This window comes from Lolium rigidum, chromosome 6 (assembly GCF_022539505.1).
Source record: "Lolium rigidum isolate FL_2022 chromosome 6, APGP_CSIRO_Lrig_0.1, whole genome shotgun sequence".
Lineage (NCBI taxonomy): Eukaryota > Viridiplantae > Streptophyta > Magnoliopsida > Poales > Poaceae > Lolium > Lolium rigidum.
In genome coordinates this window covers 270,851,438-270,875,415 of record NC_061513.1, presented here as the reverse complement: position 1 = coordinate 270,875,415, position 23,978 = coordinate 270,851,438, and the positions used below count along the sequence as shown (strand labels likewise).

Sequence of the window (23,978 nt, the reverse complement as noted above, 5' to 3'; positions counted from 1 at the left end):
TTGTGCTCTAAAATGTTATGAGCATATACCGGAATGATTCATAAGATGATCATGGGACGACAGTAAGAATATCCTTGAGTACTTTAGAAGAACTAAGGATATATATATATTTTTGTATGAAGAAATGACAAACAAATCGCTGTAAGGTGTTACACCGATATGTGTTTTGTCACATATAAAATATAATTTCAATCTCAAATTAGACTAAGTGTTGTTTAAAAGGTAGCACAATGAGCTAGAAGTTGTCTATGCTAGATTTAGAAGAGTTCTAAATATTGTGACGGAATCTACAAAAGAAGGCGAGTATGTCATTGTTTTGACAATGACAAAGGATGATAAGTCAAGAGGTTCTTTGAGAACTTGGTGTATTTCCGACGAGTCGGAACTTTGAAGCTATATTGTGTGTGACAATATTAGTGACATATTTCAGACCGCGGAATTAAGGTTCCACCGGAAGACCAAACATATTTAATGCCGACTCATTTGGAAATGAGTGATGCGTTGAGACGCAAATGAATTACAAAATACATACGGTTCTGAGCATGTCAGATCCGTTGACTAAAACCTCTCCTGTGAGCAAAACATGATAAAGCACCAGCAGGCCAAGGTGTTATATCTTTACAAATATAAACTAGATTATTGACTCTAGTGCAAGTGGGAGACTGAAGGAGATATGCCCTAGAGGCAATAATAAAGTGATTATTATTTATATCTTTATGTTTATGATAAATGTTTATATATCATGCTATAATTGTATTAACCGAAACATTAATACATGTGTGATATGTAGACAACAAAGAAGTCCCTAGTATGCCTCTTAAACTAGCTTGTTGATTAATGGATGATTAGTTTCATAATCATGAACATTGGATGTTATTAATAACAAGGTTATATCATTATATGAATGATGTAATGGACACACCCAATTAAGCGTAGCATAAGATCTCGTCATTAAGTTATTTGCTATAAGCTTTCGATACATAGTTACTTAGTCCTTATGACCATGAGATCATGTAAATCACTTATACCGGAAAGGTACTTTGATTACATCAAACGCCACTGCGTAAATGGGTGGTTATAAAGGTGGGATTAAGTATCCGGAAAGTATGAGTTGAGGCATATGGATCAACAATGGGATTTGTCCATCCCGATGACGGATAGATATACTCGGGCCCTCTCGGTGGAATGTCGTCTAATGTCTTGCAAGCATATGAATAAGTTCATAAGAGACCACATACCACGGTACGAGTAAAGAGTACTTGTCGGGAGACGAGGTTGAACAAGGTATAAGAGTGATACCGAAGATCAAACCTCGGACAAGTAAAATATCGTGTGACAAAGGGAATTGGTATCGTATGTGAATGGTTCATTCGATCACTAAAGTCATCGTTGAATATGTGGGAGCCATTATGGATCTCCGGATCCCGCTATTGGTTATTGGTCGGAGTGAGTACTCAACCATGTCCGCATAGTTCACGAACCGTAGGGTGACACACTTAAAGTTGGATGTTGAAATGGTAGAACTTGAATATGGAATGGAGTTCGAATATTTGTTCGGAGTCCCGGATGAGATCCCGGACATCACGAGGAGTTCCGGAATGGTCCGGAGAATAAGATTCATATATAGGAAGTCATATTCCAAGTTTGGAAATGATCCGGTGCATTTATGGCAGGTTCTAGAAGGTTCTAGAAAAGTTCGGAAGAATGGCACTTTGGAAAGTAGAGTCCCGAAGAGACTCCACTAGCATGGCCGGCCAGCCCTAAAGGGAAGAGTCCCAGGTGGACTCCACCTAAAGGTGGCCGGCCACCCCACCTCAAGGAAAGGTGGGAGTCCCACCTTTGGTAGGACTCCCTCCTTGAGTAGGTTTCCCACATATGGGAGGTTTTAGTGTTGGGGTCTTATTCGAAGACTTGGACTAGAACTCTTGGTGCTTCCACCTATATAATGAGGAGGAGAGGGAGGGGGGCAGCCACTCTTTGGCTCAGCCTTGGCCGCACCCCTTAGAGGGCCGGCGCCCAACCCCCTTTCTCTCCCCAAACCCTAGCGGTCTCTCTCCTCCACCACATCCGCACGCTTAAGCGAAGCTCCGCCGGATTTCTCCACCACCACCGACACCACGCCGTCGTGCTGTCGGATTCAAGAGGAGCTACTACTTCCGCTGCCCGCTGGAACGGGGAGGTGGACGTCGTCTTCATCAACAACCGAACGTGTGACCGAGTACGGAGGTGCTGCCCGTTCGTGGCGCCGGAAGCGATCGTGATCAAGATCTTCTACGCGCTTTTGCAAGCGGCAAGTGAACGTCTACCGCAGCAACAAGAGCCTCATCTTGTAGGCTTTGGAATCTCTTCAAGGGTGAGACTCGATAACCCCTCGTTGCTACCATCTTCTAGATTGCATCTTGGCTTGGATTGCGTGTTCGCGGTAGGAAATTTTTTGTTTTCTATGCAACGTTATCTTACAATTTTCTCCTTGACATGAGTGATGTTGCTGACACTAGTACCAGTCACAATCATGTCATCTACATACACACCAACTAGCAAGGTTCCCTTGTCTTTGTCCCTCTTGTACAGTGCATGCTCTAGGGGACATCTCACAAAACCAAGGTCAATCAAGGTTTTGTCCAGCTTGACATTCCAAGCCCTAGGCGCCTGTTTCAGTCCATACAAGGCCTTATGTAACTTGAACACTTTACTATCTTGTCCTTCTGCGATAAAACCTGGAAGCTGACTAACATACACTTCCTCTTCTAGATCCCCATTGAGAAATGCAGATTTAACATCTAAGTGGTGCACTTACCACCCCATCTATGCTGCTATTCCGCTATTCGCAGAAACATTCTCATTGTCTCCATCCTAGCAACAAGTGCATACACCTCCTCAAAGTCAATTCCTTGCGTCTGAACATGCCCTTTTGCAACCAATCTGGCTTTGTGCTTCACTATAATTCCAGCACGGTCCTTTTTGAGCTTAAAACCCCATTTCAGTCCTATTGGTTTTTTGCCAGATGGGAGAGATGTCAACTCCCAAGTGCCATTCTCCTCAATGCACTTCAACTCCTCCTGCATTGCCTTTCTCCAAGCAGCGACTGTGTTTGCTTCCTGGAAAGTGCTAGGTTCCTCTATCCAGAGCAAACACAAGGCAGAGGAGGCTTCTACTTCTTCTATTTCTACTTCCTCTCTCTCATCCAGAAGTTGCTGCACCAGACGATAACGGTGTGGCGCCTCATCTGAGGGTTGTGATGCTTTTCTCGGTGGTGTCACGAACTGACGGTACGGTAGCATCTCACGGCCATCCACTGAAGTCAGAATCACGAAAGAGTTTTCTGCCACGGCAGGGGTCACGGTAGAGTTCTCTGCCGCGGGTTTTGGCTGGGACACATCCTAAAGGTGATCCAAGTACTTTACCATGAAAACCTCTCTCTTTGCATTATCGATCCAGCATCCTCCTAGACCCACTGCTTCTCCTCCTCGAACACCACATCCATATCCAATAAAAATTATGACTGAGCTTCTGTCGGCTAGCTTAGGCAAATGAACTCCTACTTTCTTTACATACCCCAGGCAGCCAAAAACTTTCAGATAATGGAGATCAGGTAAACATAGCTTCATATGGTGTTTTCCCTTTCACAGCTTTTGTTGGCGCTTGGTTCAGAAGAAATACCGAAGCCACTGCTTCTGCCCAAAACTAACCATGCAAATTTTTGATCTTTAGCAGACTCCTTGCCATTCCAACTACAGTTTGGTTTATTCTCTCTACTACCCCGTTTTGCTGTGGAGTGTATGGTGATGTTAGAAAGTGCCTGACTCGAACCGACTGAACTCGTGTGAGGTGAACTCTCCACCTATGTCTGTCCTGATGGCCTTGACCTTCAAGTTAAGTTGATTTTTTGTTGAGTTCTTGATTTTCTTCAAGTCTGAAAGTGCTTCATCCTTTCTCTTGATCATGACAATCCACATGTACCGTGTGCAATCATCCACCACCAGAAGAAAGTACTTCTTTCCACTGAATTTCTGAGGTGAGATAGGGCTGCACATATTAGTATGGAGCAGTTCAAGAGTATCACTTGCACGGAATTCAGATGACATGGGTAAAGGGGCTCTACGGTGCTTGGCTATCATGCATCCATCACATACTTGATTTACATGATCAAAATGAGGTAGGCCTCTTACCATGTCTTTTCCTGCCAGTGACTTGAGTGCATGGAAACTAATGTGGCCATAGAGGGCATGCCATAGCCATGGCGCCTCTGCAGTCCTGGCAAACAGGCACTCTGGGCTTGCTTGTTCAATCTTTATCATGTAAAGCCTATTTCTGCTTCTTCTCAGTTTTGCCGGTACCTTGCGCTCACGGTCTCACACCGTCATCAGTCCATCATTAGCTGCATACTTGCAACCATTTTCATCCAGCTGCCCCAAACTGATTATATTGCTCTTGAGCCTTGGAATGTGATAGACCTCTGTCAGCACACGGTGTTCACCACTCCCTGCAGCAAACATGACTGAACTTCGGCCCTCAATTCTGACCACAGATCCATATCACAATTTAACTGAGCCCTTCACTGACTTGTCCAGATCAGCAAACTTTTCTTCACAACCTGTCATATGGTTGCTGGCTCTGGAGTCCAAGTACCACAGCTTGTTTTGCTCACCTTGCAGCTTGGGCACCACCTTCTCCTCGTGCACAAAAATGGTGTCAGTCTGAACCTCGGTTGTGTGCACCACCTCAGAGGCTTGCATCATGAGCAAAGAGGGGTCATCATCGGTTTCTTTCTGCACCAAGTTTGCTTGCTTCTTCTTCGGTGGCTCGGGACAATCAGAGGCAAAGTGATCGAGCCCATTACAGTTGAAACACCGAACCTTTGAAATATCAAACTTACGGTGCCTTTTCTTCCTGCCTTTGTCCTTGCCGCTCGTGTTCCCGGCAGAGTTGTGGTCTGCACGACCATCACCACCGCCACCTCCTTTCTTTCCACTACCGGAGCTACCTGCGCCATCACTGGGCTTCTTGCCCTTCATGAGCTGCTCAAGGGCTCGAGTCACGAGCATCAACTGCTCGTTGTTTCCACCACGATCACACCGGCGTTGTTCTCCTCGAACGTCACGAGACAGGGACAGAGACAAGGGGGCGGGGGGGGGGGGGGGGTTGCGCCCCCCTATGCTCATGATTATCCTTTGAACACAAGCCTTGGCAACTCCCCTTATTTCTGTGATTTTAGCTAGTTCTACCCCCCTCATACTAAGATTCCCCCCTTATACTTCATTCCTGGCTCCGTCCCTGCCACGAGACGACCAACAACCTCAAAAACTGGCATGGTGGTGAGATCCCCCCACTGCTCGATGGTGTTGACTATGTCGGCGAAACGGTTGGGCACCGCGCCGAAGAGGATCTCAATGACGGCCTCGTCCTTGATCGTTTCCCTGAGCGATCGGATCCCTGCGACAAGGGTGGTAAGTTTTTGTGTGAACACAGTTACGGACACACCATCATCTATCTTCATACGATCCAGTTGCCGCTTCAGTTGTTTCACCCGCGCCTTCTTGATGCGATCTTCACCGACGCGCATGCGTCGAATGGCCTCCTAGGCCTCACGCGAGGTGTCGTACTCCGTGATCGCCATCATCACGGAGTCCGACACCAATTGAGAGATCGCGGCAAACACTCACTCGTCCTTATGCTCGTCGTACTCGGCGTCGCCCTCGACAACCGACCAGACGCCGAGCGGCCGCATGATGATCTTCATCTTGGCAACCCATAGACTGTAATTCATCTCTATCAGCATCGAGTACTGCACGGGGACGTTCGTCGCCCTCAGTGGCACTCGGACTGCGACGATTCCATCGGTGTTTCCGCCGTCGTTGCCCGCCCTCCTGGCAGACGTCTGGTACCGCGCACCTCCGTTCCCTCCGCTGCCAGTCGCCGGTGTCCTGTCACCCATGGATTATCACCGCCGTCAACACGCCTCTGAGATCAAGAACCCTATGGCTCTGATACCAAATGATGGTTTTTAGGCCTGAATCACACACGCACGAGATCACATGGAAACCTACTGCTCGATCCCCCGAACATATTCACGAGCGAACTCACGACAGGGACAGAGTTTTGGCGACACGCTAAACTGCATCTTTTCTCGCTTTCTTTCTTTTATTCCGTTGTCCGTGGAAAGATGTGCAACGCCCCTAGAAACCCGCCATGATCCACATCGAGCGTGCCATCCCACGTTCAGATCATGGCGCCTTCCTCCTTAACTTGTGCCTAGCTAAAAGCTGACTCGATCATAGTGTGGACTAAGCACACTTCTGATCGTAACAACGACACCTCCGTCAGTTAAGCCGACACTGCGTGAATCGCTACAGTAACCGACGAGAATACAAGAAGTAAACAGAGCAGCCTAACTGCTTTATTCTACTGCAACAAGAGCTACTAACAAGTCAGTTCCTAAAATACACCAGTGTATATAAACTACCGTGCAGGACACACTCGTCATCACTTCTGCAATATGCTAATTTTAGCAAAGCTGTCAAAATCGAATTTTATTCCAAATTATGTTGTCTAACTGAATTAATTATTGAATTCATTTATGGGCTGATGCTTATTTATTATAATCTATATAAGGCATATCTCCTCGTGCTCAATTTTTTTAGCTGTTCCTGCTCCGTTGGCCAACCACTCCGACCCACTTCAAGCTAGAGTTGGCCTCCGAGAAAGCCGAGAAGCTAAGGGCGCGTTTGGTTCACGTTTCCACGCAGCCAGGCCCCGAAACAACGCAAGTTCTTGGCCATGTGGAGGCTGGCCCGTTGGAAACGGTGCAAAAAACGTAGTTCCCATTTCGTTTGGTATCCTAGGCTAAAATTTCTGGGCTGGGAAGAAATTTTGGGCTGGGCGTTTGGTTGTGGCTACGTCCTGCATGCATGTGAGGCTGCCATGTGAGGGCCTAACAACCTGGCACTGGAAACCAAGAGAATCTTCACGCATTTTTGTTTCCAACGGGTCTGACCCCGGAGAAACTACCGATTCGGACGTAGCTGTGGAGCCTGGCCCGAGGCCCTTTTTGACTGCTTTAAGATCCGTGTTGTGCATGCAGTTTTGGGACATGTGGTTTGGTTGCCCATGAAAAAAGAAATCTTTCTCAGCCCATACAGTCTACCAACTTTCATGCAGGCTACCAAATGCGTCCTAAAGGTGTCCAAGTAGCTTGAAAAAAATACTTAACATCATTTTGTCACCGTAAGCACCACAGCCTTAACTATTGCTTGTAGCTAAGAAATATCACTTGCCCAAGATTTATTTTTCGTTAAACCTCTTTATATTTATCATTTTTACTAAAATCTCCTATGTTTCCTTCTGATCAAAATTTACTTTTGTTGTCCAAGTGAACTGAAGTTAGCCTCCACCGGCCAACTACTCCAACCATCTTCAAGTGAATCTAACCAAGTGCGATAGTGAGCTGAAGTTAGCCTCCGAGAAAGCTGAGAAGCTAAAGGTGTCCGCGTGGCTTGAAAGAATATTCAACATCATCTTCGACACCCTAAGTGCCATACCATTAACAATGGCAAGCATCTACGGGGTTGTAAAATGGTGTACAAAGAAGACAGACACGATGATCCGTGAAAGGACCGTTGGTGGTATTCAGTTGTTCTGGTAATCATAACTTTCTTTGTTTCCTTTTATTTGGTGCAACCTTATTTTATTTTACATATCTCTACTTTTTTTCATTCTTTTTTTTTTTTGAGAACACAGTACAACGCAGACGCTCACAAACACGCACGTACAAACACCCCTATGAACGCACGCACGCACACCCTACCCCTATGAGCACCTTCGAGGGACTGAGCCGGCATATCTTGAGGTTGACGAAGTCCCCACCGGCGCCTCGCTGTTGACGGGCACGTCACCTACCACTGAAAGCATAGCGCCGGTTAAATCCTGGAATAATCCAGGTAAATGCAAACACCCATGCCAAGTCTAGGACTTGAACCTGGGTGGGCTGGTTCCACCACAGGGGACCTAACCACCAGAGCCAAGCTTTGTTTGCTACTTTTTTTCATTCTGAGTGATCACTGCATCCCAACAAAGCAAATAGCTATTGGGCATCATGTGAGGTCACAATAATTCATCCCACACACGCCACTATTTTCTTACAGTGCACATTTGACAATTGCATGTGGCTGTAGATATAAATTAATTATAGATAAATAACATATTCAACTTCAAAAATAAAAAAAATGATTAGCATTTATCCATCAGAAAAAAGCGTTCCTATTTCTAGCATCAGACGGAGGGTAGGGAAGAAGGGCAGACCAGGAAATGGAATAAAAAAGGGGCCTTAGGGCATCTCCAAAGGGGCGACCCATCTCGAGGCCGCGCGTCCGGATGGGTCGAACCGGACAAAAACGCGGCCCAACGCGCGTACCAATCCCTAAAACGGATGGCCGCGGCGTCCGGGACGACCCAAACCCGGCCCAAATCTGGGACGAGTTTGCGTGGCCGCGGACGCCGAAGGCTGGTCGCTCGCGTCCTCCCCTTGTCCGCCCCTGGCCCGCCTGTCTGTCTCCCAAAACAGAAACACTCCACTCCACTCCCAAAAGCTAGAGATGTCCGGCTAAGCGACTGCCGCCGCCACCGCCACCACCGCCACCATCGGAGACGAGGCACAGCTCGCAGCCGTAGCCGCTCCTCCCGTGGAGGCGGCTCCTCAACTGGACGCTCCGGTGGTCATCGAGCCCGGGCCACCGGCGAAGAAGGCGAAGCCCGAGCTCACCGCGGAGCAGAGGGCGATGGAGAGCAAGAAGCGGGGGGGACGGCGCAGGGCGCTCGAGCAACGGAAGAGGGAGGCCGCCGCCGTGGAGGAGCGGCAGCGGGCGGTGGAGCAGCTCCTCGAACTCCAAACGCAAGCGAAGGCTCGTGTCATTCAAGAGCAGGCGCAGGCCATGCTCTTTTACGGCCACGCAGCGCTCGGCCAGCACATGATCATCCCGGGCACCGGCACGGCCTCGGGGGGAGCTCGGCCTCGTCCGTGACCCTGCCCCTTCCTCCAAGGTCAACTGGCCCGCCGACTGCCTCGTTTGCGTACATGCCCGGCGCGCACGAAATGGGGGCGCAGTCAGGGCGGTACGCGTACCCGTCACGGGTGGGTCACCGGAGGTGGGCGAGTCCATGACGGGGCCGTCACCTTCGTCCATTGACCTCAACCGTGCGCCGGCGAACTCCAAAGGGCCCAAGAGCTGGGAGCAGCAGCGATGGCCGGTGCACGCAACCTGCTCGACGATTTGTCGGCCGAGCGCGCGCAGCCACCGTTGCAGGCACCGTCCACCGTGCAAGCCCCTCCGTCTGTTCCGCAGACAATGCCGATGATTGTGCCATATCCTTCGACACAGCAGGCTCCCCAGCCACCTCCCATTGACACACAGGAGGACACCACTGCCTGTCCCGGCAACATTAACATCGAGGAGGAGCCTTTGTTCACTCAGGAGCTCACACAAGCCGCAACTGCACAAGCTCGAGCTCGCTGGGTAAGAAAAAGAACCAGCAACTACAAGGAGAAGGAGGACAAGGTGCTCGTCGAAGGATGGTTGACCATCGGGCAAGATGCATTGACGGGTGCCGAGTAGAAGGGGACCGCATTCTGGCGCCGGATCTATGATTATTTCCATGAACATCGCAAATACGGACTGGAGCCATTTGAGAGCGACCGCAGCGAGACATCGCTCCAAAAGAGGTGGGGAGCAATTCAAACGGAATGCAACAATTTTCAGGCGGCGTATGATCACGTGAGGCGGATCCCTGTTAGTGGGATGGGTGTGAAGGACTTGGTATGATTCTTAACCTCAACATATTCATCCAATGTTTGCACATATATTTACCGTTGCTTTCTTGCTTTTCTCTAGGCGTGGCAAGCTTTGGAATGGTACAAAAACAACAATGGAGAAAAGACTTTTGCCTTCCCTCATTGCTGGAAGGAACTCCAAGGCACCCCCAAGTTCCAGGAGGGGTACGACGGGTACATGGCGACCTTGACTGGCAACAAGACCGCCAAAGATCCCACGGTCATTGACCTTGATGGTGGGCAGCCTTGCGGTAGCTCCGCTTCTCGTGCAAGTCGTCCACGCGGCCACAAGGCAACCAAAGCCGACATGAAGCGTGATGCTTCATCCATGCTATTGTTCGGCACTTTCAAGGAGATGCATGCGGACAGAGAGGTGTCCACGAACAAGAGGGATAAGAGGAGGCGTCGGGAGAAAGATGAGGACAGGAAGAACTACTTCGATGTCCAAAAGAAGAAGCTTGAGATTGAAGAGGTCAAGGCCAAGACCAAAGCTAGAGAAATTGAGCTCAAAGAGAGAGAAATTGAGCTCATAGCAATGGCAAGGGCCAAAGAGGTGGATTTGAAGGCGAAGGAAGTTGAGCTCAAACGGCAAGCCGAGGACAACCGGATCATGAACGCCGACCTGACCACCATGAGCAAGGCGAAGAGAGCTTGGTTCGAGAAGAGGCGGAAGGAGATCCTAGAGCGTCCAAATTGAGTTGACAATCTCAATTTGTAATTTTTATATTTGTTCGAACTATGGCACATTTCATCTCTTCATCATGCAACATTTTATTTGATATTATTTTATGCTATTTGATATTATTCTATAATTGTTAGATATTATTCTATATTTTTTTGATATTATTTATAACTATGTGTGGCCAGATGGCCTATTTTCCAAAGAAAAATGTCAAATGCCCAAATAGGTGGCCGCTGCGTTGGGCGCACCGTACGAGCCAAACGGACACGCGGACGCAGGGCGCTGTCCGCATGTCCACTTAGCCACCCAAACGGCCCAAAACGGATGGCCTAACGCGTCAGTTTAGGTCGCTCGGTTGGAGATGCCCTTAGGACAACCAAACGCCCCGGTTAATTTACCTGGGCCAATTCGGGCCGGGGTTTCTCGGGCCAGGGAAAGGCCGTGGAACTCCTAGGAAATAGCGGCAACCAAACGAGCCCTTAGCGTTCATATCTACCGTCGTTATGTTTGTGTGTATAGATGCATTGACCATGAAAGAGACACTGGTCGATCGAGTTTGCTTGCAGCGAGGATATATCACTTGAATATATTTAGCATTTTTTTACTAAAATATCGTATATCTCCTTGTGCTCAATTTAATTTTAGCTGTTCCAGCTCCGCTGGCAACCACTCCAACCCTCTTCAAGTGAATCTAACCAGGTGCGAGCGTGAGCTCAAGTTAACCTCCGAGAAAACTTAGAAGCTAAAGGTTTCCGAGCAGCTTGAAAGAATAATCAACATAATCTTCGGCACCGTAAGCACCGTAGCATTAACTATTACAACCATCTACGGGGTAGTAAAATGGTGTAGAAAGAAGAATACGAAGAAGATAGACGATCACGTGGTGAAAGGACCAGGACCACTCGTGGTCGTCAACTATTTTGGTAATCGTAATTTTTTTGTTTCCTTTTATTTGGCGCAAACCAATTTTATTTGACATATATCTATGTTTTTTTTTTCATTCTAGGTGATCACTGTTTAGGCCATCGCTGCACCCCAACAAAGCAAAGTGTTATTGTCCATCTAAATCCAGGGAACTACACCCTTCCTCCTCCTCATGGCTTCGGTCGTAGATTCCCTCTTCCCAGCGTGACATTGTGGAAATTTGTATCCAGATTGTTGAATTATTGTGTGAAGTGAGTGAGTGATGCCACATTGTTCCAAGGTCGACTGCATTTATTAAACTACTCAATTGATCGAAGGTAGTTCTTCTGATTCATATTAATTGATTTAACTTTGTCAAGTTATGGATGTATCTAATCAACAAACTCGTCTAGATACATTCATATCTACACAAAGTTGAGTCAATCAATCTGGATCAGAGGGAGTACAACAATGTTGGTGGGTCCCTAAATATAAGATGATATCATCTCATGCATAGAAGAACTAAATTATGTTAAATTCTATGGTCAACAATGTTGATCTTCATCTACAAGGGAAGCATGGCACGAAACACTGTACCCATGCGTGCACCATCTACAGTAGGAAGCTAAACATGATTTGTTGACGAGCTCCCTGCTTGCTTTGCCACGGAGGTGTTGGTGGTTGATCGTTACATGTTGCTGTCGCATACTCGAATGGAAAGGGAGGATGCGATCAGTAATGGGGGAGACGGGGACACATCATCAACTTGGTCAGCAGAGAAGTAATCTGATTAATTTCATGGAGTGATCACACCATACGTACAGTACATTGGATCATTGGTTGGCACACAGAGGGGCAATGAAGGTAGAGCGCAACAAGTCAGAGCTAGGTTGAAAGTTAGCCAGAAGCACCTGGACGCACACACGCGTACGTACATTCTTCGGATTTTCGTGCCATCTGTCCTAAAATCCAAATGACTCAACTTCTCCGCAAGTCCTGTTCTTTACCACGATATTTTAGAAAGAAAAAAAATAGCCGAAGACATACATCGTTTTCCAAGTAACCCCATGCTAACTGAGACCGGCTTTTGTGAACCTGGGTGTATGTGATTCCACTTTTTCAAAAGTGGGTTTGTGATGTCAAAACGAGGCTTGCTCCAGTACAACCCCCTCCCCAAACTCAACAAAATCCAACCGGTATTATTTAGACCCATATTCAAGCCTAAATCTAAAACTCCGTATTCTCACGTATAGGCATACAGTCGCCGCAAGACAGTCCGGCGGGCACCGCAAGACAGTCCGGCGCCGCAAGACTGTCCGGCGTGAACACCACAAGACAGTCCGGCGCCACAAGACAGTCCAACGCAAGCACCGCAAGACAGTCCGGTTAATCTCGTTCCCAACGCGATGGACAGTCCGGCCGAATTGCACCGGACTATCCGGGGCGGACTATCCGACCGTTCGTCGCGCCGTCACACCGCCGTCTAGCCTGCACGCCGCCCCAACCATACCGGTACGAACCTACGAGACATTGCCGAGACTCGTGTCGTCTAGCTTCGCCTCACAGTGCCTCGTGGCTGCCCATCACCACCTTGTTGCTCCTCTCGCCCGACGGCCACGACCGCCACGGCGCTGACGAATCGCCACCAATAATCCATGTACATACATAATTATATACATACGTATGCGGTATACAATTTGGTTGGATCATACGGGTTTTATACAGGGCTACGTATACCCGTTTAATATTAAATGAAGGGGTATCAAACGATCTCAGCCGTCCTTGTATTTAAGTTTGCTTTGAGTTTAGGGGAGGGGGTTGTACCGGAGCAAACGCCTGTCAAAACATGTTTCAAAAATCGAAACACAAAATGATTGCAAAGATGATCGCAAACATGTGCCCTGGACATGAGTTTCGGTCTGAAAAAACATTTTATTTTGCCTCGGCAAAAAAGTGAAATTTTACAAGGCTATATAGGAGTATATATGTGACGTATTTTGTGTTTTTTAGATTCTGAAATAAAAAAGTGGTTTCTCTGCGAAAACTTTCTACGCACACATGGAACATGCATACGTACCCCGATATTTTTATTTCAGAATTTTTTCACATTTCGAAAATGTATTTCCAACCTGGGTTCACGTGCACCCAGGTTCGCTTTGCCATCTCAGAAAGAAGAGTGAACCCACGCTTACTGGATCATTCAACTTTCATCTGTAGAAAGGAACAGACGGGCTGCTTTAACCAAGGACGCCGGCAAGTCTTGGTTTGTGCAAGACCGACGGCACGCTATCTTAGACAATCTGCTGATTATAGTTGCAGTCTGGGACTTGCATTTCAAGGCATTGAACGGGTGGATTCAATTCCAACTTCGCTAGCAAACCTGAAAGCTGAAACATGGAGTTCACCATCTTTTGCTTGGTCGCGTCGCCCTCCTTTGGCGGCTCGGGGGAAACCCTAGCGCCCCCCGCCGTCGGCCTCTCCGCCCCTCCTCCCTGCCGCCGCTGCCGCCGGCCCTTGCCGCGGTGGCGGCGGGCCCCGTTCCCAAAGGGCGGCGGGGGTCCTCCGGTCGCAGCGTGCGGCGGAGCTCGGACGCCGGGGCAGCGGCCCCGGGCAGTTGGTGGCGGGGCGTTCGTCGCGGCGGCCGTTTGGACGGCACTGCGCAGCGCAGGTGGCGGCCTCAGCGGCTGGGCGCGGCGGGCTGCAGCGGCGCGGCCGTGGCGCATCTGGTGGAGCCGGCGGGCGGAGCGGGCCCGATCTGGGCCGCGAGGGGCCGCGCGGCGGGTCAAGGTGGGGGCGGCGGCTGCTCGCCGGCTTCTCCGGCGTGGTGGCGCGGGCGGAGGTCGGGCTCAGGGCGGGGCTGCGAGGAGTTCTGTGCTGGGCGTTTCCCGCCCAGAGGAGCTCGCCGACGTTCGTGGGCCAGGGCGGTGGCCTGGCCAGTGGCGGCCCTCCCAGGGGCGTGTTGGTGTGGCGCGGAGGAGCTCGTGGTGGTGGTCTTCTGCTGGCGCCCGGAGGTCGGCCGGCGGTGCAGTCCAGGGCTTGGGCGGGTGTGGCGACCGTGGTGGTGATGGTGGTTGACGAAAGGGAGGTGGTCTGGCCAGAAGCATGAAGCAGGATGGCGTGATATGCTCCGGGCTAATGCCTTGTCCTCGGTGGCTGGCCGGCCGGCAGCTGGCCGAGGCCGGCGATGGCGACGGCTTCGGGCGCCGCTTCCTTCTTGAAGGCTTCGCCGAGGTGATATTTTGTCATCCTGTCTGGAAAAGCTCCGGGGTAATCCCTAGATCCGCCGTGATCGGTCGATGGCGGCACTCTTGTGTCGTCTTCCCTCTTGAGGGCATCGATTTGGAGCTGCTTTGGTCGGAGGGACCCGTGGACGATGGTTGGTGTCGGCGTCGTGGGCTGCGTGGCAACGATGACATTGGTGAGCGGATCGGAGCTGCGGCATGTCCTTCGTCACCCCTGCCGTGATGGTGAAGTCGGAGCTGCGAGGCGACTTGTGGCAACGATGCCACTTGATTGGTGCTTGCGTCGGTGCAAGGCGTGCAACTCTCTCCTATGAAGGTCACGGTTGAAGTCGGAGCTGCCTCCTCCTCGACGTGTTTGGGGGTCGACTGTTTGGCATAGGCTCACATTGGCTCCATTGTCGTTCGCGGCGAGGGTCTCGGTGACGGTCGTCTAAGGTGAAGTCGGAATCGCTGGCTCGTGGAGGAGTGACGACGATGACGCTCGATGACATCCTCTTCGATGGCTTTTCTTCTCGATGGCGTGTGTGCTCCGTGTGGGTAGCCAGGTTGGCCGGGGTGTCCAGTGTGTGTTGTTGGTTTTCGCCCAATTTTCTCCTAAAAATTGGGCACTTTCTTCTTAATTAATGGATGAGGCAAAGCTTTTGCCTCCGTTTCAAAAAAAAATCTTTTGCTTGGTCCAGGTTCCTATGGGTGATTAACTAAAGGCCCTGGAATGAAAGGTTCTCGCCGAATACACACCTTTGGAGTCTTCAGAAGATTCAGTAAGATGTGCTGATCTGGGTGGTTCCATTGGAAATGCAGAGTCTTCCTTGCAGGGATTAAACATCTCGCTCCTGCCCTTCGTGTTGGCTTGGGCTTGCCTTTTCTGAAACGAAACTAAAACAATTTTAGACATTTGACAACTGAAATTTCAGGGGATAGCAAAAATGCACAGGAAAAAATACACTGTCCATGCTTATTGGTATATTTAAGACTTAATAATGTGCCTATTAGAGAGAGCAACTTATATATACATGGAAGGATCATGATATAGCATTATTGATGATTATGACTGGACATACAATTTCAAAGAATAGTGCGATTAAATACACCTTTTTCTCTTGAGCACACATCTAAATGTGTGTCATTGTCTATTAGTAATAAAAGAAAATGAAAAAGAACACACAGGGGCACACATCAACAAAGGTGGCCTCTGTTTGCAAAACCAAAAACCAGATAAAAATAAGAAAAAGGAAAATAGACATGTACAGGCAAGGCTAGAAGCGAACAGCAATAACAGCAGAAAAATTCCTAGGCTAACACTGGATCTGATTGGTCAGGACGACGAGCATGTAAGTGCACACCTCAACAAGCTAAAGATGAACAAGACATACTCAGCAAGATGTCAAGTGGTCGCTTATACCTGCAACGATGATACTAAGCTCTGCATTCGGATCAGGTGCAGGGACTGCTCTTGACTCTCAATTTCGTCTTTCAGGATTGTGCTTCCCACCAGCAGTACCTTGCCTAGACAAACACAAATGATGCCATTCTTGCACAAAAGCCAGTTAGACAAGTGAAAGATCCCAATACATACAGCGTGACAAACTACCCAGTGCCCATGAGTCAATGCTCCCAAAAAGGAATTGGGAGCTCCACAAGCAGAATACTATAGATTGTAGTAAGGCTACTTCCTCCATCCAGGTTTGGAATACTAATCTTGCATTAATAGGCCTTGGATACACTAATGGAGTACCAAGCTAAAGCTTGATGTTCTTCTCTGCAACTCGGTAGGATTGAAATGCAGTGGTAACAGAGGCAACAGCTACTAACAAGACAAGACATTGCAGCAGGTGCCTGACCAAAAGTGCGATCCTGAGGAAACCACAGAAAATCGCTGTCAGAGGTCAACTACTGAGATAGATCACAACATATGAAATAGAGCGTCACTGTTCAAACAATCCTACTAACTTGCTTCTGCCATTTGTATCGCCCTGCCAGTTTACAACTGCAGCACCTCCGGGGTTAACCCTTTTAAGCAAAACAAGAACAAAAACTGGTCCAAACTGTATAGCCGTCTTATATAAGTTTTTTTTTCCGAAATGGGAGCATAGCCCCAGCCGTCTTATATAAGTACAAGGCATTTGAATGGAGAAATGGAGTTATGCCACTTCGAATGGAGAATACATGGAATTATTTGTGGGTTTTATCACAATAGTACAGGAAGTTAATTTACACTTTCAAAACAGTCTAATCTATAGTCAAATCTTGCCACTGACTAAGGTTGGACATAAACTTGCGCAATGTGGCTTCAGAATATGCAATGTGGCTTCAGAATATTTTAAGGAGACTATTTGTCAAGAAACCTACAGCTAGGTTGGTATGAATGAGCAATCCAATTTATGATGTAGCACAGCCCTATCTGAAGAAGTATCCGACAATCCATCTTATTGAGAATTACCTGTCAGGATGAAGCCGTTCATTTCCATACGAACCATGCCCGGTGGACCTCATACTCATAGTATGAGTCACTGTGCAAATTCATCCAGTGAGAAGCACCACAAAGAATACAAGAGAATTTGTATGTTGAAACCTCTGCCTAGCAGAAGAACTAGCCATCAAACCACACCTAGACTTTTAGTTTGGTGTAAGAAACGGTATGAAGGAAGTGAGGAACTTCAGGGCACAGTGTTACAAACAAAAAGTGAGCCAGTCAATTTACCTGATTTAGAAGAGTGCAAGCACTAGACTCCCACAGAGAACTGATGCCCGCATCAGTTGTCCTAGAAGAAGAGGAATCCCCTGGTGCTGCGACTTGAGATTCAGATGAAGTGCTGGACTCTGCAGAACTGCTCGAAAACACAACCTTTGTGTTTTTTCCGGCTTTTGTGTGTTTTCTATCCCTTGTAGTGAAGTTAGGTGCTTGCTCAAGAGTAACAATATTTTCTGAATCATCAATGCCAAACTGGTCATGTGATCCACACCACCCAAAAAGGAACGCTCTCCCGACCCTCACCCCAACCCTAACCGCCACCGCCGCCGGCAGCGCCGCCGGGGCAAAGACCCACGGGGCATGGCGGCGGTGGGGGCCTTTCCACGCCATCGTGCGGGACGGCGGACGGGCTCTCCCCTCCTCGACGCATACGGCGGCGGCCGGCACGGATGGTGATGGGCGGCGGCGGCTCTCGCGCTGCGGTCCCCCCCCCCCCCCCCTCCCGTAGGCTTCCACCCGCAGCACACCGGCAGGGGCTGGTGGTGGGCGGCGACCAGACCCTCGGTCTGCGCCATGCCCCCCCCCCCCCCCCCCCCGCCTCTCGTCGGTGTGTGGAGGCGATCTCGGGCTTCTTCCGCGACACGAGGGCGCCCAGGGCAGCAGCCTTGGGTTCGACGGAGGAGGTGGCCCTCTTCTTCGCCGGAGAGGGTCGGCCAGCGGTTGGTGGTGGTGGATCTTTTGATCTATCACCACGATCCGGCGGCGAGATGAAGGTGCTTGGAGGTCGGCGATGGTGTGCTGGTGGAGGGTTGGTTTGGCCAGCCCGGGATGGTCGCCGACGTGGGGGTCCAACCTGAATAAAGGTGGCGGTCCTAGGGCCTCTCTTGCGTGAAGAAGAGGACCAAGCCTGGACTCGTGATCTGGCCGGTGGGTTCAGTTCCGGAAGGCTCCGCCGGTGAATGTAACAGTGCTTTGCCTGGAGTTTGCTGGATCGGAGGTATTCGTTCGTGCGCACCCATACATTTATTCCGACCGATTGGTTCTGGAGGAAGCGGCGCGAAGCTCTTTTTCTGTGTTGACATCAACTGACTATGGATCCATGATGAAAGCCGGAAGAAGAGAATTTCATGAAGGCCGGAGGGGAGGACTAGCTAAGGGAGGTTCAAGTCTCCGCGTTGTTGAGGGACTTGCTTGGTGTTCCGGGCTTCACTGCAGTGGTATGAAAGTGGGGGCGACAACACAGGTGAAGGGCAGAGTCCTACCTTTCAGGGTGAAAACTCAAGGTCTGGCCTTAACTGGTTGTGCCTGGCAATGACCTTCGTGGAGGCATTGTTTTGAGAGTGCAGACTATCTTCACGGTGAAAACCTAAGATCTTTGATCGGGCGACGAAGGTGTTTGAGCACTGTTCCCTTCTTGGAGGCGTCGTTTTTGGAGAGTCTGTAATTCAGGTGGTGTCTTGGCGGTGGATGTATTGCTGTTGTTAGACCCGAGATACTGTAGCGGGACTTTTGTTTCTTTGTTTTCTTTTCCTTTTTTTTGGCTGTGTGCATCCGTAGTGCCATTACGGTGGTGCGTTGTTGTAGAGGCTGTATGTAATTGTTATCTCTTGATATTAATATATTCCCTTTATCGAAAAAATGTGATCCACACCACAAGTCATCTTGCATTCTCCTTTCAGCAGCCATGGCAGCAGCTTGTGCTGGACTCAACGCACTCATAACATAATTATTTCCACCCAGCTTTCTTGGCACAGATGGCTGTAGAGCTCCATTCTTTGCCCATTTCCGTGTTGCACTTACTGTAGCTTTCGGAAGAGATGGTGGTGGTGGATTGTTTTTCGATAAAGGATGTTTTATTACTTTTGATAAGTAATTACATCCAGTCTCTGCATAATCAGGATGCACACAGCCGTTCAAGTATCTGGAATCAAAGTATAAAAAAAGGCGAAATACATATCGGAACGATGAATCATATAACGCCTAGGGTGAAGGTGGTGCTGCTATCCGTAGACTATGCTACCACCCATGTAGGAAAAAAATATCCCTCGTCGTAGCCTCCAACCGTGTACAAACCTCCGTAAAGAGGTCTCGGTTCTCCACCCGCTGAAGAGGTAACCATGAACGGAGAATACATGTACATCCGTAGATGACCTGCAACAAGGAACAATTTTTATCATTAAAAATCTTGTCATTTCTACTTAGCCAAAGCGCCCAGATAACTGCTAGCGCCCCCACCCTAAGAAGCAACTTAAACCTTGAATCGATACCGTGAAGCCAATTGCCAAAGACATTAGACACACTAGTCGGGTGATAGCTACTTGGATGACTGACCATATAGATCTAGCAAAATAGCACTGGAAAAAAGGTGTTTAATGGATTCATCATGATGACAGAAAACACACCTCGAACTTCCGTGCCAATTCCGCTTAACAAGATTATCTTTGGTAAGAATAACTCCTCGACGAAGGTACCATCCAAATATTTTAATTTTTAATGGTATCTTCATCTTCCAGATTTTGTTATTATTATTAACTGGTATATCAGAATGTAGGATCGCATTGTATAAAGATTTGACTGAGAAAGTACCATCTACATGAAGATTCCATCTAAATTCATCCAGTTCAGGCAATAGGTGAATATCACCCAGATGGTGAATTAGAGTGTTCCATGCTTGTAGCCTTTTGCCCAAGTAAAACCCGTCTGAACATCACATTCGGGGGTGAGGTAGCCATTACGGTGGCAATGGTATCACCTTTGCGACGAACAATACTATATAAAGCAGGATAATGTTCACTTAAGGAAGCATTGTCTAACCAAACATCTTCCCAGAAACGTATCTGTGCTCCATTCTTAATCGAGAAAGTACCATGGCGAAAGAAAACATTCTTTGTCGCCATGAGACCAGCCCAGAAGTGAGAATCTCCAGGTTTCTAAACCACTTGGGATAACGTCTTCGAGCCAATATACTTTCTCCGAAGAATAGTTTGCCAAATCCCATCCTCGGCAAGAAGCTTAAAAAGCCATTTACCCAGCAGAGCTGAATTCTTAACCTCCAGGTCATGAACTCCAAGTCCCCCTTGATATTTGGGACTACAAACCATTTCATGGTGGTGGTGGATGGATTGAAAATCCACCTAATCGCCTGCCTGTGCCATCAAAGCATTGTCCTGGCCCAGTGATACCCTTTGAAACAAGTTCTTCACATTCCTGAATTATTATCCATAAGCAACATAAGCTTCTGATGGTCAAGAAAAAACTAGGTACATTTCAACTGTGCAAGTAGACAATAACCGCACTTCACACCTCACAAAGAACGAAAAGCTAGAATAACTCAACTTCAACAATTTACTCAAGAAATTATCGAAACTATTTGTGTATCTGTATTAGCAGCATTTCCACGCAAGAACTTTATTGTAGCCCCAGCGTTTGATAGTGACAGATCAGCAAAAAATGTGATATTCGGAATAAATAAACAGTGAGGCTACTAACTTGCATGCGGTTGAGGAGTGTGCGGACAGAGTCTTGAGGGCGCGGATCTCCCACACCTTGTGCAGGTCGCCCACCTCCATCGCCGCTGCCAACGTCTCTCGACTAAAATTGGATTGGGAGCGACGGCGAGCCGGGCGGTGAGACGAACAACGCGTTTGGTTCTTGGAGGTAATTTTTTCGATAAAGAGAATATATTAATATCAAGAATATACTAATTACACCCAGCCTCTGCAACAACGCACCATCCTAATGACACTACAGATGCACACAGCCAAAAACAAAAAAAGAAAACTAAGAAATAAAAGTCTCGCTACAGTATCTCGGGCCTAACAACAGCAATATATCCACCGCCAAGACAACACCTGAATTACAGACTAGTCCCCGCTCTCAAAACAAATGCCTCCACCAAGGACATTGCCAGGCACAACCAATTAAGGCCGGACCTTGGGTTTTCACCCTGAAAGGTAGGACTCCGCACTTCACCCGTGTTGTCGCCCCCACTTTCATACCGCTGCTGTGAAGCCCGGAACACCAAGCAAGTCCCTCAACATCGCAAAGACTTGAACCTCCCTTAGCTAGTCCTCCCCTCCGGCTTTCATGAAATTCTCTTCTTCCGACTTTCATCATGGATCCATAGTCACTTGATGTCAATCAAAGAAAAAGAGCTTCGCGCCGCTTCCTCCAGAACCAATCGGTCGGAATAAAAACATGGGTGCGCACGACCGAATACCTCCGATCCAACAAACTCCAGGCAAAAGCACTGTTACATTCATCGGTGGAGCCTTCCGGAACTCAACACTCCGGCCAGATCACGAGTCCAGGCCTCCGGTAGGTCCTCCTCTTCACGCAAGAGAGGCCCTAGGACCGCCGCCTTTATTCAGGTTGAACCCCCACGTCGGCGACCATCCTGGGCTGGCCACTCCAACCCTCCACCGGCGACACCATCGCCGGCTTCCAAGCTCCTCCATCTCGCCGCCGGAACGAGTAGGTTAGCGATAGTTGCTTGACGATGCCTTCAACAAGATAACGGCGCAGACGCCGCCATCGCCCGCCATGACCGGAGTCGGCTCGGTTTTCACCGGCTACTATGCCTCCCCGTCTCGCTGCCGGTGCTGAAAGTGGGATGAAAAATCCAACACAGCCAGCCTGGCCGACTGCCTTCGGTGGATGAAGTCAGCCACCACCACCATGCCCGGGCCGAAGACCCGGACGTCCTCAAGCCGCAAAGAAGACCCAGCGAAGCATCCTCGTGCCATTGACGAGACGCAGCCGCGATGGATCGCGATCCGAACCTCCGGCCCAGATCCGACCACACCGCAGCCAACATCCGCCGCCGGCCGCCGGAGATCCGCCGGCCAGCACCATCCCGCTGCGTTCAGTCGACGGAGGAGGAGGGTGTAGGCCACCGCCCCCACACGCTCCCGCAGGCCGCGCTGCGCTCTGCCGACGGAGGACCGAGCCGCCACCGCCGCCTCACCACAGGGGCTTTGCCCCGCGGCGTCCTCGGCGACGGCGGCGGAGGAGGGGGCCCGTAGGGGAGGAGGAGGGGCGGAGTGGAGGGGAACTCCCCGGGGACGGCGGGCGGCGCCGCCGCCTCGGGGGAGAGGTTAGGTCGGGGAGGAGTGATCCACACTTTATGGTCGGGGGCCTGAATTAAATGCTCCTCGGCGACGGCGGCGGAGGAGGGGGCCTGTAGGGGAGGGGAGGAGGGCGGAGTGGAGGGGAACTCCCCGGGGACGGCGGGCGGCGCCGCCGCCTCGGGGGAGAGGTTAGGTCAGGGAGGAGTGATCCACACTTTATGGTCTTGGAGGTAATTAGGAGCAGGGAATGGGATTTAATGAGGTAAATCCGCCGTTCGGTTCGTGGTTGGATCTTGCGGCGTGGCGTGGCGTGGCGTGGCGGCGGGGATGGGCTGCTCGTCGACGGCCGCGGTGGTGACTGCTGTGGTGGAGCTGCGGACCAGCTTGAATGACAGTACGAGGATCGTGCGGACCAGCTTGAATGATGTCAGCGAACGGTTCCCAATATTTCTTTATTCTTTTTTCTGCCTTTTGTTTACTACGATCTTACTTTTCGTTTCTTGCATATTTGCACATGTACATGTACTATATATTGTGGCCTTTGGCCCCCTGGTAATACAACAAGCATATTGCCCTAACATGGTATCAGAGTAAAAATTGGTCCTCCTCCTCTTCTAGTTCGTACGGATGTTTCTTTGAAGCTTGTTCCCGGCCGTTGTCCGCCGCCGCCGGTCCTCCTCCCCCGCCCGCCGCCCCCGTCTTCCCTTCATGCACTAGCCACTTGAACCAAAAGTCTGAACTGATGAAAAGGGAAAGGCAATCTACTTGTACACGTCAACACCCTCTCTCACGTGTGAAGGGAAAACGAGAAGACAAGTCAACACGTGTAGAGAGGCAAAGAGGCAGTGGGAGGCCGTATACACATGGCAGGAGGCTACGGGGATTTTTTTAGAATAAACTAGGAAAAATACCCGTGCGTTGCAACGGGTCAGCGTGATACAAATTATATTTCTTGTCGTGTAGGAAGTCCAGAAAATGCTCCCATCAAATATATCTTCTCAACAAAAATGAATCGCTTCCCACGGATGAAGCGCTTGAACATTGCATCTTTATGTGGCTTATTGTTTCCCAGCTGCTAGCATGTGAAGTGTCACTCTCATTGTGAGGTTTGTTGTTCGAGTACACTTTAACCTTTACAGAATTGTTTTAGCAACATAGCATAGCATCTCGGGTTTCTAATTCACATTCAGTGGAGCGGTTGTTGTTGTAGCAACGCTCAATCTAGTAATATCTAGACACTAAATGAATGGAGCTATATGCCGAGGGCCGGGACCCTCGGTGTAGCCCTGTCTACGTCTAGGGTCAAAGATATGCCGAGGGCTGCCCTCGGCGTAGACCTCACTATGCCGACGGCCGCGCTACGTCGAGGGTCGAAAGGGCAGGCTGGCCTGGCCGAGCCATACGCCGACGGCCCCGACTTTTGGCCTGGCCCTCGGCGCAGCCTCCCATTCCTGTAGTGAGAGTGAGTTTTGCATCGACAAGCTTCATTTAGACCCGTTTTGCACTCCGCACCTCATACATTGGTAGCATCTTCCCTACCACATCCACCTCTTCTCATTGCTTGAGG

At 49.5% G+C, this 23,978-nt stretch overlaps 1 protein-coding gene across 1 annotated transcript; it reads right to left on the bottom strand.

Moving 5' to 3' along the window:
- Positions 1 to 16,354: 16,354 nt before the first annotated feature.
- Positions 16,355 to 20,911, bottom strand: LOC124664134. Its single transcript, XM_047201720.1, has 5 exons — positions 20,840 to 20,911; positions 20,462 to 20,549; positions 18,983 to 19,174; positions 17,352 to 17,602; positions 16,355 to 16,504 (listed from the first exon to the last, which is right to left on the bottom strand). The coding sequence occupies exons 1-5, from the start codon at positions 20,909 to 20,911 to the stop codon at positions 16,355 to 16,357; spliced, it is 753 nt and encodes a 250-aa protein (XP_047057676.1).
- Positions 20,912 to 23,978: the final 3,067 nt, after the last annotated feature.

Excerpts from the sequence above, each read along its gene's own strand:
- LOC124664134 (XM_047201720.1), bottom strand. The coding sequence starts at position 20,911 with ATGGAGGTGGGCGACCTGCACAAGGTGTGGGAGATCCGCGCCCTCAAG. Across the intron at positions 20,550-20,839 it reads TGTCCGCACACTCCTCAACC|GAATGTGAAGAACTTGTTTC; the intron begins GCATGCAAGTTA and ends ATAATAATTCAG. Across the intron at positions 19,175-20,461 it reads ATTAGGTGGATTTTCAATCC|ATCCACCACCACCATCTCTT; the intron begins ATCCACCACCAC and ends TATCGAAAAACA.